Source organism: Oncorhynchus kisutch, linkage group LG17 (genome assembly GCF_002021735.2).
Source record: "Oncorhynchus kisutch isolate 150728-3 linkage group LG17, Okis_V2, whole genome shotgun sequence".
NCBI classification, from domain to species: domain Eukaryota; kingdom Metazoa; phylum Chordata; class Actinopteri; order Salmoniformes; family Salmonidae; genus Oncorhynchus; species Oncorhynchus kisutch.
This window is the reverse complement of record NC_034190.2, coordinates 24,393,008-24,408,878: the sequence shown is the minus strand read 5'-3', so window position 1 is coordinate 24,408,878 and position 15,871 is coordinate 24,393,008. Positions and strand designations below refer to the sequence as shown.

General features: G+C 45.1%; 1 protein-coding gene across 3 annotated transcripts in view; it reads left to right on the top strand.

Moving 5' to 3' along the window:
- Positions 1-15,871, top strand: part of LOC109907370 (septin-7) — a 43,815-nt gene that overhangs the window by 10,744 nt on the left and 17,200 nt on the right. For all 3 annotated transcript variants that reach the window (XM_031793412.1, XM_031793411.1, XM_031793413.1), the window contains one exon: positions 8,263-8,369. In XM_031793412.1, coding sequence (XP_031649272.1) covers positions 8,263-8,369 — 107 coding nt within the window. The remainder of the gene's footprint in view (positions 1-8,262; positions 8,370-15,871) is intronic.

The window sequence follows — 15,871 nt, the reverse complement described above, 5'->3', positions numbered from 1 at the left end:
TAAGTGGAAATTAACGGGAATACAGTGGCAAAAAAAAAAGTTTGAACCCTTTGGAATTACCTCTCTTTCTGCATAAATTGGTCATAATCTGATCTTCATCTTGGTCACAACCATCAGTCTTATTTAATCTAACACACAAACAATTATACGTTTTATGTCTTTATTGAACACACTGAACCCTTGGATTTAATAACTGGTTGACCCTCCTTTGGCAGCAAAAACCTCAACCAAATGTTTTCTATAGTTGCGGATCAGACCTGCACAACGGTCAGAAGGAATTTTGGACCATTCCTTTTTACAAAATTATTTCAGTTTAGCAATATTCTTGGGATTTCTGGTGTGAACCAATCTCGAGGTTTTATCACAGCATCTCAATGGGGTTGAGGTCAGGACTCTGACTGGGCCACCCCAGAAGGCCTATTTTCTTCTTTTGAAGCCATTCTGTTGATTTACTTCTGTGTTTTGGGTCGTTGTCCTGTTGCGTCAATTGGTGGACAGAGCCTAACATTCTCCTGCAAAATGTCTTGATAAACATGGGAATTCATTTTTCCATCAAAAGCAGCCCAAACCATGATGCTACCTCCACCATACTTTACAATTGTGATTAGGTTTGGATGTTGGTGTGTTGTTCCTATTTTTCTCCACACATAGTGTTGTGTGTGTGTGTGTTCCAAACAACTCTACTTTAGTTTAATCTGTCCACAGAATATTTTGCCAGTAGTGCTGTGGAACATCCAGGTGCTCTTTTGTTCTGCAGGATTCTTCTTAACCTCATTGAGCCTTCCTGCGCTGTGCTCTTGCAGTCAACTTTGCTGGACGGCCACTCCTAGGGAGAGTAGCAACAGTGCTGAACTTTCTCAATAATAGACCATTTGTCTTACCGTGGACTGATGAACATCAAGGCTTTTAGAGATACTTTTGTAACCCTTTCCAGCTTTATGCAAGTCAACAATTCTTAATCTTAGGTCTTCTAAGATCTTACGTTCGAGGCATGGTTTACATCAAGCAATGCTTCATGTGAATAGCAAAATCAGTGTTTGTTTTTTTATATTGCAGGGCAGCTCCAACCAACGTCTCCAATGTCGTCTCATTGATTGGACTCCAGGGTAGGAGACTCCTGACCCCAATTAGCTGTTGGAGAAGTCATTAGCCTAGGGGTTCACATACTTTTTCCAACCTACACTGTGAATGTTTTTAAATTATGTATTCAATATAGACAAAATACATTATTTGTGTGTTATTAGTTTAAGCATACTGTTTGTCTATTGTTGTGACTTAGATCAAGATCAGATTACATTTATTGACCAATTTATGCAGAAATCCAGGTAATTCCAAACATACTTTTTCTTGCAACTGTATATGGGAATTAATGGAAAAATATGCAAATTAATACCATTTAAATGTAGATTTTTACGTTGGAAATATTATATTTGCCATATCATATGGAGACAGAAACATAAACATTGTACCTTAATAATAATAATATGATTAAATCCTTCCAATATAAATATATATTTTTTTATTTAGTTACGAATTGACCTTTTTAATTAAATGAGATGACTCTTCACATGGGATGATCTTCACTGTCACTTTCCAACCTTGTTGAGGATGGCTTGTTGTCAGGCTCAAAAAGCCAAACATTTGCCCTGATAGCCACCAATTTTTCAACCCTTGTGTTGGTCAGCCTGTTGCGTGCTGAGGTGGCTGATGTTGGTGGGATTTGGAGGATGATGGAGACAACAGGGGAAAGAGCCTCAGATCCACAAAGTCCCTTCCACCAGGTGGCTGATGAGATATCTTGGCAAGACTGCCATATTGCAGCTCCATCCCAAAGCCCTTGCTTGGAAGTGTACCAAGAACCTTGCCCTCATCCAGGCCAAGGTGGCGAGATACGGGAGTGATGAAGCATAGGCCTTGTTGATCTCTGCACCAGACAGGATGCTCTTGCCAGCATACTTGGGGTCCAACATGTACTCTGCACACTTTACACTTTTTGATGCATTTCAGAACTGCTGTTTCCTCTGCTTGGAGCAACAGTGAAGTGGGCAGGGCAGTACGGATTTCTTCTCTTACATCTGAAAGCAGAGTCTGAACATCACACAGGATGGCATTGTCTCCCTCAATCTGTGCATAGGTTTAGGTTTCAGGCTGCTTACCACTCTCTCCCAAAATAAATAATCCAGGAGGATCCTCTTGATGCGGCTGTCCATATCTACAGACTGTGATAAGGCCATTTCTTTGAGAGACACCTTCCCCTCCAGGAGACTGTCAAACATGATGACAACACCACCCAACGGGTTTTGCTGGGCAGCTTCAATGTGGTGCTCTTATTTCTTCTCACTTTGCTTGGTGAGGTAGATTGCTGCTACAACTTGATGACCCTTCACATGCCTAACCATTTCCTTGGCTCTCTTGTAGAGTGTATCCCTTGTTTTCAGTGCCATGATGTCCTTGAGGAGCAGATTCATCTGTCTGATTCATCATTTTCACCTCAAATAGAAGTAGAGTGACTTTTGTCAGAGGTTGCTTGTTGTGTGCGCTGAGGGAACTTTATGCACTTTGCCAGATGATTCTGCATCTTTGTTGCATTCTTCACATATGATTTGGCACAGTATTTGCAAATGTACACATCATTTCCTTCTACATTAGCTGCAGTGAAATGTCTCCACACGTCAGATAGTGCCGTGGCATTTTCCTGTAAAGATTTGATAGAAAGTGTTTTTTTTTTTTTACAAAATTAAATACAATTCCATGTACAGATAAATATTTAAGCAGTTAGATTAAACAACTCCTTTGTAAGATAAATGTCTTAAAATGAAAGATGTATGGAAACAGGTGAATTAACACTCCTCAGTTAGCAGGCTCAAGCAAGCTAAAACCCACTTGGTAGCAAAAAACGAACTAGCAGAAATTGTTAACAAGTTAGAATTTATTTAAACACACTTTGCTGTAGGCTACTATTTACTAGGTAACAAAAAAATCATGCATGTGATATAAAAACTATTCACCCCACCCAGTATTGTAATCAAAATGTATCAGAAAGCATATAGTCCTTGGCTCAGACAGTGTAGTAGTGTGGGCTCAATAGCATCTCATTAGTGAGCAAAATCTTGAGAATCAGCTGTACATGTGATGGAAGAATGCACTGTGCATGCAGAGGGTTGCAATTCCATTGAATTGGAATAGTTTAACCAAAATATGCCACAAGACCTAGAATTGCCTTGTGTATCCCACAAAAAAGGTTTACTGTTAACTTTTTTCCAGAAATGTACTGTAAAGTTTCTGACCCTCAGCTGCCCTTTTTAAGATTACCTTGGTAACAGGGCCACTTGGGGCATCACATGTGCCTGTGAGAATGTCTAGTAGAGGCCAACAATGTCTCTTTTTTCTAGCATTGGGAACAAACTCAAACATTGAAAAGCAACCTAGCTTTTGAACAAAACAATGTAAATAGCCAAGAAACATGAGGACAATATCTCACTTTAGTAGACTTTCAAGTAAATCAGGGCACCTTTTATGACTGTGCACATTGCTTCTAAAAACTGATCTTTCAGCAGTGGTGGAAAAAGTACCCAATTGTCATACTTGAGTAAAAGTAAAGATATACTTTTTTAAAATGGAAAATAACTCAAGTTAAAGTCACCCAGTAAAATACTACTTGAGTAAAAAAGTATTTGGTTTTAAATATACTTAAGTATCAAAAGTAAATGTAATGCTAAAATGTACTTATTTCAAATTCCTTATGTTACGCGAACGGCACAATTTTCTACATTATTTTATATTTATTTAAGGATAGCCAGGGGCACTCTCGAGCACTCCGACATAAGTTACAAACAAAGCATTTGTGTTTAGTGAGTCCACCAGAATGGTGGCAATAAGGATGACCGGGAATGATCTTTTGATAAGTGCATGAATTTGCCCATTATCCTGTCCTGCTAGCTATTCAAAATGTAACATACTTTTGGGTGTCAGGGAAAATGTATGGAGTAAAATGTACATCATTTTCTTTAGGAATGTATTGAAGTAAAAGTAGTCAAAAAATATTAAAAGGAAAGTACAGATACCCCAAAAAACTACTTAAGTAGTTTTACTAAAGTACTTTTCAGCACTGTCCTCCAGACAGGCAGTGTTGCTGGGCAAGGTGGGATAGCTATGACTTTAGGATTCACATTTATTTGTGCATTACCAGATATTAAACAAAATGGCAGAAATACTTTGAAAACAACTATAAATTATAGCTCTCACTTGTACCCATACTTGACCATTTTGATTCAATTCTCACACCAGGAGAGTTACCACACGCCAACGTGGCTGGTGAATTCAACATTCTTACCCGCCGGTGCCAAAAGCTACCCACGTTTGGCATGTGGCGGGTGTTTTATTTTAGGCCCTGGGTGTACTTTCGCTACCAAACTTCGACAGCCCAAAAATGAAAATGGAACCCTGCCAAACACCTAAATTAACAAAAACGTCTCAACTTTGTCTTAATATATGCTCAAACTGTTTCAACTTTGAAGCAAAGCGTCCGAAAGGCGAAAAGCTCTCTTGGTCAGAACTGATTGTTGGCAGCCAAGTTAGTGGCAGTGGGCTGCAGCAGTCGGACGTTTGCGTCCGTCTATAAAAGTAAATATTTGCCAATGATTTACCACGTTTGCCCAGGATTGACCTTGATCTTGGCTAGAATGGCTACCGCAGCAAACCCTAGTTCAGCTCATTGTGCCTCAGTTAACACATGCTTTTTAATGCGTTTCGGATTTGATCTTCTCTGGAAACTATGTCCCTCACATAAACACGTAGGATTTCAGGGTTTTGACTCGCTCTCTGACTTTCTAAAGGAAATTGATGCGTTCGCCACAAGATATTTAAAGATTGTCACGTGGTAGCCAGACATGTTTTTATAGTCATTTTTTAATGTATTCCGTATTTGAAGGGGAAATAACCCCTTTTTCAATACACACACACACACACTTTACCTGCACATTAAATACAGTGAAAGCAGAATGTTAACCTCGGCCAGTTGCTACTGTCCCCCTCCTAACAGAACAGAACCACTCTTCATTTCACCAGTCGGTGCACTATTTCCTGCCCCGTGTCACTGCAGTAGAAGGCAGCACCGTCAAATGAACTGTCTCCCCTCTCAAATACAAACTTTTTCCTGCTTCCCCCTTCTAGCCCCAGCTAGCCCCTCATCTCCTTGCATGCAGAGCAGTGTAAAGCTCTTCTGAATAAGCCCCCATGGTTTACACAGCTGCTGAAAATTTCCTTTAAAGGAAGTGTGCTGCTGGCTGGGCTGGTCACTGACCGAGTAGGGCCACTGGCAGGGATGGGCCAGGCAGGACTGCACCGAGAGAGGGCCATGGTCATGCTCTGGTCTGGTGGAACTTATGAATTCTACTTTCTAGGACGGGTCACATAAACCAGCTTAGCTTCCGTTTCTAGCTGTATGACCCTGAGACTGACCCTTCACCTACTACTGTTAACGGAAGTTTGGTCTGGCTCCATATTCCCAGTAGCATCCATACCAGTGCTGATGATGCCATCCCAGTGTAGGGAGATCCCTTCCCAGTCCCCAGCTACAGGCCTGTACTATCAGTGTAGGGAGATCCCTTCCCAGGCCCCAGCTACAGGCCTGTACTACCAGTGTAGGGAGATCCCTTCCCAGTTCCCAGGCCCCAGCTACAAGCCTGTACTACCAGTGTAGGGAGATCCCTTCCCAGGCCCCAGCTACAAGCCTGTACTACCAGTGTAGGGAGATCCCTTCCCAGGCCCCAGCTACAGGCCTGTACTACCAGTGTAGGGAGATCCCTTCCCAGGCCCCAGCTACAGGCCTGTACTACCAGCTTAGGGAGATCCCTTCCCAGGCCCAGCTACAAGCCTGTACTACCAGTGTAGGGAGATCCCTTCCCAGGCCCCAGCTACAGGCCTGTACTACCAGTGTAGGGAGATCCCTTCCCAGGCCCCAGCTACAGGCCTGTACTACCAGTGTAGGGAGATCCCTTCCCAGGCCCCAGCTACAGGCCTGTACTACCAGTGTAGGGAGATCCCTTCCCAGGCCCCAGCTACAGGCCTGTACTACCAGTGTAGGGAGATCCATTCCCAGGCCCCAGCTACAGGCCTGTACTACCAGTGTAGGGAGATCCCTTCCCAGGCCCCAGCTACAGGCCTGTACTACCAGTGTAGGGAGATCTCTTCCCAGGCCCCAGCTATAGGCCTGTACTACCAGTGTAGGGAGATCCCTTCCCAGGCCCCAGCTACAGGCCTGTACTACCAGTGTAGGGAGATCCCTTCCCAGGCCCCAGCTACAGGCCTGTACTACCAGTGTAGGGAGATCCATTCCCAGGCCCCAGCTACAGGCCTGTACTACCAGTGTAGGGAGATCCCTTCCCAGGCCCCAGCTACAGGCCTGTACTACCAGTGTAGGGAGATCCCTTCCCAGGCCCCAGCTATAGGCCTGTACTACCAGTGTAGGGAGATCCCTTCCCAGGCCCCAGCTACAGGCCTGTACTACCAGTGTAGGGAGATCCCTTCCCAGGCCCCAGCTACAGGCCTGTACTACCAGTGTAGGGAGATCCCTTCCCAGGCCCCAGCTATAGGCCTGTACTACCAGTGTAGGGAGATCCCTTCCCAGGCCCAGCTACAGGCCTGTACTACCAGTGTAGGGAGATCCCTTCCCAGGCCCCAGCTACAGGCCTGTACTACCAGTGTAGGGAGATCCATTCCCAGGCCCCAGCTACAGGCCTGTACTACCAGTGTAGGGAGATCCCTTCCCAGGCCCCAGCTATAGCCCAGTATAGGGATATCCCCCATTATCATTTCCATGACATAAGGATTTAAGAGGCCTCTCTCTCTGCTAACATTCTGCAACTCCAGCTTTGAATAACCTACATCAGCTCTTATATCCCTCCCTCACCCTTTTCCCCTTCCTTTCTTCATCTCTCCCTCTCCTGCAAAGAAGCAAACCCGGCTCTGTAGTCTGACTAGCCAACTGGTTCGCTGGCATCCCGCCATCCTTCTTTCTCCTCCCGCCATCCCTCGCATTCCCTTCCTGCCCTCTCTTCCTCACTCCATACTCCCAGGAAGAGAGATGTGTAATGTTGTGACCAGAGCTAAGCTTCCTCTGCTCATCATTGCTGCTGCTTCGGACTCTGTATCTGGACCAGCTTTACATACATTGAGTGCTGAATCCCAACTCACTGTATCCGCTTGAGCCTGCCATTCTGTCAGTTTATAGTTTCCCTAATGCAAGCTGCCATTTTTTAAAGACAGGCGTATTTCAGTTTGCTGTTTTCACAAGACCACAACCCGCCCCTTCACCACCCAGCTCTCAGCGAGAGGAGTAGGCCCTAAATCCTATCTTGCATCCTGAAGAAATACCCACATGGATGATCATATCCACCTCATTCCTCATAACAGCCTGACCGCTAAAACATTTCCATTGTGAGGTCAGTGTGGCTCTAGCCCTGGCTGGAAACATTTACCGTGTGTAGAGAACCTCTTTCTAAAAGGTTTGAGGGAGAAAGAGGGCTCTCCTTTTGTGTGGTGCACACAAAGCGTTTAGTAGCTGGTTAATTGGCAGTAGTGAGTGGTCGATCGATGCTGGGCTGAACAGCACGGTCGATGCGCACACACACAGCAGTGAGCTGCGGTTCTCTGTGCCAGCCCAGCATGTGTCTCCAGCCACGCCCCGTTCCATCACACTGTTCCCTTTGTTCAGCCTCTCTCATTGGCCCCCCGTCCTTACGCCAACCGTTGCTATGTATACTTTTGATGGTGTTGCGTTACCTAGAGCCACCTGGGATTGTTCTCTGAAAATCTGAATCTTTCCATGAGAGATTATTGAGCTGTTATTTTATCCAAGACAAATTTCCTAAATGAGTTTGTGGTGAGACGGTCGCTGTAAAGGTATGATGACTATGCCAGCCTTTTAGGCTTTCCTTATCATAGTTCCTGATTTAGATTCCTGAAATGCAGACAGGAAAATAATTTGACTTGGGAAGCCTGTCTTTCTCCATCTCATGTTAAAGCTTGTCACTTCACTTGAGGCAGCTCAGATGGATTGATTTCCTGTTTGAAAAAGCTTGAATGTGAAACATTTTAAAGAATTCTAAACATTGTGCAGGGCTTAGGACTACATCTAGAGATGCCATGTTGCGACTGTCTAGTGTGAAAACAGATTAGAAAGACCAGTACAGTGTGAAATACACCTCTTGAAATGAATCTCTCCCTTTCTCTCCCTCGCTCTCCCCCCACCTCTTTCTCTAGGTGAATCTGGTTTGGGGAAGTCTACACTGATCAACTCCCTCTTCCTGACAGACTTGTATTCACCTGAATACCCTGGACCCTCCCACAGAATCAAGAAGACAGTACAGGTAAAGACTACGATACCCTATTGAATTGGTTTATTTGAATGGGAACAGATAGAAGACAATGAATAAAGGATCATCTGATGTGCTTGTTGCACCATAGCTGGAGCTCATTGTCATCACCCTACTTCTTTCTCTCTTGGAATACACTATCATACTTCTGTCCCTTTTGTAACCTTAAACAAATGAGTAGGCTCACCCCTTCCCCTCCCTTTTAACAGGAAATCGCCTTTTTATTTTCCCAAAGGAGTGAAATATTTCAGTTCACTCGCCACATTAAACAAGCTGTTTCCCCATTCTGTTGCTTTAGGTGCAGGGTGATAGCTAGGTAATGTGTCTCCATCCTGTCTGACTACCCATAAGTCCCTCTGTTGGCCACAGAACTGCCCTCCTAGTCTGGTATATTATCTGATGTTGAGACACTCTGCCAAGTCAGCCGTATTTATTAATGCTGGAGCCTAAAGGAATTCATACCAGTAGGTTTGGCCATAATCTGTCTGACGCAGAGCTGGGTCATGTTCAGCCATGACATAGAAGAAAATGGTCCGAAACAAGGATCTACTATCTGAAAGCTCCTTCCTTTTCCATTGTAAAACATTTAGCTACTGTGTGCCCTAATGAACACAGCCCTGTAATAGATGTTTCTCTGGGCTCTACTTGAATCATTTAACCCTGACATTGGGCTGGTTAACTGCTGGTGCCCCAGGCTGTGGTATCACAGGTGTGCCACAGCCAGCTCCCACCCAGTCCTTTTGTGTTGTTTTGGGTTATTGATGTCACAGCCCTGGCCCTCCCTCTATTACATCCCGGCTCTCTGACATGCTGCTGGTGAGGCTTCAGGCCACTCTTAAGAGTAGATGCACTGACAGGATAACCTGTTACCACCACTGCCCTGTCGTCTGTCTATGAATAGCAAGACACCTGCAACCAGTTTATCTACTTAGGCTAGGAGGAATGTCTAGCACTGCTGAAACCATACAGAATATCAGGTGTGGGCGACTGACTCATCGACTGGGAAAAGCAACTGTGTGCAAAACAAATAGCAACAGCGAGTTTTTGGCTGGAATAGAGAACTAGTACTTGACTGGAGTCATGCTCCTCTCCGTGGGTGTACTGACTACTGAGCCAGAAGTTAATGTTCCGGTCAGAGGAAGTGCACTAACTGGGCCCCGCTGCCTGATGGCCGCTGCTGTTACACTGTAGCCAGAGGCACACACACACACACACACACACACACACACACACAGCTGTAAAGGTGCAGAGCCAGGGGTTGACGTATTTGTTTTCTAGTCTGCAAGGAGGAAATTAGTCCACGCTGATGATGGATGAGCCCCAGTCAATCTGGGAAATCGTTTGACAACCAAGGGGTTCACAACCAGAACACCACACTACCTGTGATTTATGACACACACTCACAGTGTCATTCTCATAAAGAGAAGCAGTGGAGGGGTTGAGAGAGATTATAACAGAACATCTGCTCTTAGGGAGTTTCCTATACTTGTGCTGTATGGCCCAAACCAGTGTGTTTCTACTGGTGTGGTGGTAGTGGTATTGACAGTAGATATTTGTAGATACTTTGTCTAACCTCTATATTCTCTTTACAGGGTTAATATTCTGTAGTATCTGGTTTATGCTGCTATGGTAGAGGGTTGATCTAGTTGTAGCTATGGGGGTGAACTGTAACACCAACCAGAGCCGTGCTGTGTGACTGAGCCATCTGCTCTGCTCTCACCGCTATGAATCTCCAACCAGGAGAGAGACACTACCACCTCCTCTCACTACCACCTCCTCTCACTACCACCTCTCACCCAGGGCTCTCTTGAAAAAGAGATTTCAATCTCAGTGTAACTTTGCTGGTAAAATAAAGGATAAATCCAATCCCTTCTCCTTTTAGCTGATCCTTGGTTCCCTGAGTGTTTCCCTCTGTGAATCCCTCAGTCCTTAAGAGCCCTTAGTCAGGCTTAGTGTTGACCAAGCCTTAAGAGCCCTTAGTCAGGCTTAGTGTTGACCAAGCCTTAAGAGCCCTTAGTCAGGCTTAGTGTTGACCAAGCCTTAAGAGCCCTTAGTCAGGCTTAGTGTTGACCAAGCCTTAAGAGCCCTTAGTCAGGCTTAGTGTTGACCAAGCCTTAAAGTCTTGACTCACAGAACCAAGGCATTTCACCAGGCCCGGAGTCAGAGTTGGAGGACAGCTCTCCAACCTGCTTCTCCCACGCTTGCTTGGCCGTCTCCACTCGCTGACACTGATTTCCAAGAGGAAGTTGTGCTGTACATGTAGGCTGAGGTGTCACATTGATTTGTTTTTGAATAAGAGAGGGACTAAAGCAGGGGTGGGGAAACTACGCCCTGGGGGCCAGATTCAGCCCGCGAGCCCGTTCAATCCAGACCAATCTAGCTAAGGAATCATGTGTTGGGCTTCTTTTTAGAATGGGTGAGCATATGAGTCTGTCTGTCTGTGTGTGTGAGTGATTTATTTGAGAGGCATGTGAGCATAGATTCGTTTTTTGTGTGTGTGTGTGTGTATACTGTACATGGGCCAGGTGTGTGAGAACTCTGTCACACAGAGGATTAGGTTGTGATGGACTGGCTCCCTGGCCGGGGACGACAGCAGTATAGCAGAGAGAGACTGAGCCTGCCAACACCTCATGTCTTGGAACATCTCTGCACCGCAGTATTTATGCCCTAGTTCAGCTCCATCAGTGATAATGTTAGCATTGGAGAGACTACAGTGGGCTGGGTAACCGCCCTCTAACGGCCCTGTTAGATGGGGTGGCCTCCTCAACTATGTTGAAAAATACCTTTCTTCTCACGTCCAGTTTTATCACTTGACACTGTCATGTTTCTGGATATGGAATATCTGTGAAACAAGTGTCTCTAAAACATCCGTTTTGCAACATGTCTACTCCACTGCAGACATCTATTTGTAAAGGCCTGTTTTGCTGAGAGAGCTGCCTGTTATGTTTGCTGATCTGAGCCCAGGTTTCAAAGAGACAAGTGTTAATAAGAGGATTCCCAATAATGTCCCATCCTGTTGGTTTATTCTGTTTGGCTTGCAGCTGCTGAATGAGTTACCCAACTCTGGCCACACACACACTGGCTGAAGAGCTCTGTCTGTCGTTGGATCTCATTTAATGTGTCAAGTATGGCCTCCAGGCCAATTCCTGGTGTTGAAAGCTCAAAACAGCCTGCAGTGCGTGTTCGTTTGTGTGTGTGCCAAAGGATTGGCCATGCACACACAGCGCAGAGGGGTGCTCCAAACAAACCACAGTTTCCTGTGATGATTGAACAGGTGATAAAACCATGGGTCTCTTATCAGAGCTGGACTACATGCCTCTGAGACACACACACACACAGTTCCAAATATTATGACGCCACACCTATCCGATGACAGATCACACTACTAGTCACACGTTCTACCTGGCTTGAACGTTTCTCAATAGGAGAATGATTAGTCATTGATGACAGTTTGTAATGTTGTGTACAGGCCAGAGTGGCGTAGCCTGGGGGCCAGTCTCTATCATGCCAGCAATTCCATAAGGCGTTGGCAGGCGAGCAGAAACAGACAGGCACCCAAGCTAAGGTAGGTGAGGATCATGTGTTAATAGTGCTGTAATGATGTCATTGGGCTGGTCCTGGCGTGCCTGTGGAGGCTGTGAGGGGTAAGGCGTGCCAGGATAATGTACTCCTACCAGCCTATTGCTTCGGAGCTGTGGAATCCTCAGTGTACTGGTGAGTCAGTTTTAGTATTGGTAGTATTTGACTAGGATTCCCATTAGCTGCTGCTTACGCAGCCGTTACTCTCCCTGCAGTCCACATAAAACATGACAGAACATTATGGACCGTAACTCAAGGACCGAGCTACATTGATTTAAAATATGAATTGACACTTTCTTACACGTAAGACTTAACAGTCCATTCTTAATAACATTACACACAGGCCAGCACGTACATACTCTTTAGTTAATCTAACATGTTAGAAATACCACCCAGTGGGTCTCTTGTGGTATAATGGTAACCTTGGCGGAGTTGTTCGTTTTAAAAAAGGAACATAGTCACACAGGATTGGTGCCGTTCACCCAGGGAATGGAGTCCCATACATATGTTTCCTCAGCAACCGTGGCTTTTCGTTATATTTTACTCACCTCCAGATATAGTGGGTTGCAGTGAAGTTAACTTAGTGGTGCTGAACATGGTCGGAGCCATTCATGGAATGAAAAGGGTCCCGTACATAAAATACTGGACTTTCGTTATACGTTATAGTCACCACCAACTGTGAAGTGTGACTTGGTGGAGCTGCATAAAAAATGAAGAGACACACCGGGGCAGGGCCATTAATAAAGGAACCGGGTACATCAGTTTCTTCCAGCTAAAGCCTCCTCTAGCTAGCGTCATGTGGTAAAAAAGACCGAGACCTAAATCTAATATCTCTGTTCTTTTCTCTCCACTGTTTCTCTTAGAGCCTGTTTTGAGTTCAGTGCCATGGAAACATCTTATCTTTAACCCAAACACCAGATGTTCTCGGAATGGAGAGGAGTAGATTTATTTATTGGATTATTATTTGGTCAGTAAGGAGAGGTTTTGTTAAAGCTAATTTTGCTTATTTGCTTGAGTGATTTTGAGATGGCAGGAAGTTCCACGCAATCATGGCTCGATATAATACTATGCCTTGCATTGACCTCGTTTTTGATTTTGGGACTGTGAAAGAGACTTGATGGACGTCTCATAGGGTACGACTGTCTGTCCGAACTGTATGTTAGCTGATTGAATAGACACTTTGGGAATTTTTAACACATGTATATTTCTTACAAAAACAAGAAGTGACACAGCCAACCTCTTCTCTATTCCTGGGTTGACTTCCCAGAGTTCTTTGTCTTTGTTTGAAAAGTCCCGAGTCCTCTGGATCTGGCTCTGGATCTGAAGGTTGAGGGAGGAATAGGGAGGATCTGATCTCTGAGCATCACTACCACTACATGCTAGCATGCCAGTTGAAGAAGAGGAAGTAGTCAGAGCAGTAACAGGAAGTAGTACTGAAGGTGCTAGACTTGTGGTTTACCATCTCATGAAGACGACATCACTTGATCAATGGTTAGCCATCTACTTTGACCTGCTTCCTAGAAACATCCTCCATGGAGGATTAACCACATTGTATTGTACCTCCCTTTTTGAAGTTGCATGAAAGTGATCCTGTTTCTGTGATTCACTGCCAATAGAAACATTGCCTCTGCCTCATCCCTCCTCTGCCTGTGTGTGTGTGGTATTCTATGTAGCTAACTTACACCCACAGAAGCTTGGGCATTTTTAAGGGGCTTCTCTTGTTTCATCTCTCGTGCGATTCCTCTCAACACTACAGTCTAAATCTCCACTAAGCCCAGCACCCACCAATTTGTTTACCTGTGCATTACACATCCTTAAGTACTTAAAGTTTAAACGAGATTAGAGCGTGTGAGTGTCTGTGTTTTCTCTGCATCGTTTGGCTTCACATTATTCCAGAGGTTTCCTGATAAACTTGGCTGGGTCAGGATCCCAGAAGGGAAGAGTTGCTGGTGGGAACTCTACGCTTGTTTATCCTAGAGGGGAAGAAAGGAAGAATGAATAACGCCTTCTTTTTTCCATTTTTCTTCTCTCCAGGAACCACAAACTGAGCTTTCACATAATTGTGGTGTCTTTTGTTTCCCAGTCGAGCCAGAGTGATGTGATGAAACCCAATGGAATGCATTGGTTGGGTAATGAACAACACACCCTCTGGGATCCATCCAGATCTGTTTGGAGGCCTGAAGACCTTGGGGTGATGAGGGCTATGCTATATTGTTTGTGTTGAAGGGACTGGGCTAGCCTGGTCCCAGATGTGTTCGTGCTGTTCAGCCAACTTTAGTGCTCATTGCCACCGACCGTCATAGGAATTGGCTGAACAAATCTGGACCAGGCTAGGGCAGGCGTCTGTGTGGGTAATTAACAGATGTAGAGGGTACGGGAGGAGGAGACTAGGCAGATGAGGCTAGTGCTTAGCATGCTAATGTCTGTCTGTGCCAGCCTAATGTCATATGACACAGCTGAGCCAACCAACCGTAGCAGAGAGAAGTGTGGCGGAAGCGGTCAGGCCTCTTCCATGTCTGTCTGTGAGATCATTGTGGTCAGTCGCTTAGAGGCATGACTCACTGTTAAGGAGAGAGGGAGGTTGGGAGCGAGAGAGCAGGGGGATAAGAGGGGGTAGGGAGAAGGAAGAGAGGAGGGAGGGATTAAAAGTCTGTTTGCAGATTCTTTACTAGCTGTTTACTCAGCACTGATCCTTCTCCTAACATTACACTGTTTAGTACGATCTCTAACTCATTCCAGACAGGGAGTGGTCCATGTCGGTTGTTTTATCCATTCAGCATCTCACACTAGCATCGTTCATGACGCTGTAAAGGGTGCAGTTGGTTGAACAGCATGAATTAAACTTGAATTTTTTATGCCACTGTCAGTCGATGCTATGGTGGTGCCTAAGAAGATATTTGTAACCTGTTTTAGTTACAACAAGACAGACTAGAGGGGCGTGAGTGAGAGAGCGAGAGAGAATAGGGAAGGAGAAAGTCCTACTCTGGTGATTAGAGGACCTGGTTGAGGTTTATGTATCTCCGCCAGTAGCCAGCAGCAGCTGGGGTTAGAAGTCAGAGGTCAAGAAAAGAGATGGGAGGATCTCAATGTGCCGGCTCGATTCCTGTGACAGAAGGTCACGGAGCTCAGGGACCGCAGCGCGCATGCACACACACACACACACACACACACACACACACACACACACACACACACACACACACACACACACACACACATAGTGTGAACTGGAATGAACAGCTGCGTTTTAGCAGGGTTTAATGGATGAGGAGGTCAACGTCTCACACACCGTAAAGAATCCTCTGGCCCACCAGCTCCAGGTGTCAGTGTCTGGCTAGGGTGGGGTCGACAGTTGTGTCATCACGCTGCCCTATAAGAAAGCTGTGTGCATTCCAGCGCTAACGATTGAGTGACTCTTGTCAACCGACTCCTCTGTAGATTTATTGCTTGGACATTTATATTTTCAAACCATTAAAAAAATATATATATATTTTCCCTGCAGTTGGTAGTTTAGCTGTTCTTTGGCTGGAACATACACACAGTGGTTCACACGTGCAACATATCAGGCCTCTACACTGACCTTTTTTACAAGGAGCACGGGTGCACCTAAGTTGACATGTAGGTGCACGCAAATAAACATACTTGAGATACTAACCCTCCCGTTTTTCTAGACGCACTGGTGCTCCTAAATTCACATTCCAAGTCGCACAGTCAAATATTTAGGCGCATATGCAAAAGAAAAATGATCGTACTGCATATCATCAGTGTTTTCAAAACATACTTAAGAAGAATAATGTGTCCCTGAACAAAGGGGGGGTCAAAATCAAAAGTAACAGTCAGTATCTGGTGTGGCCACCAGCACTGCAGTACTTAATGCAGCATCTCCTCCTCATGGACTGCACCAGATTTGCCAGTTC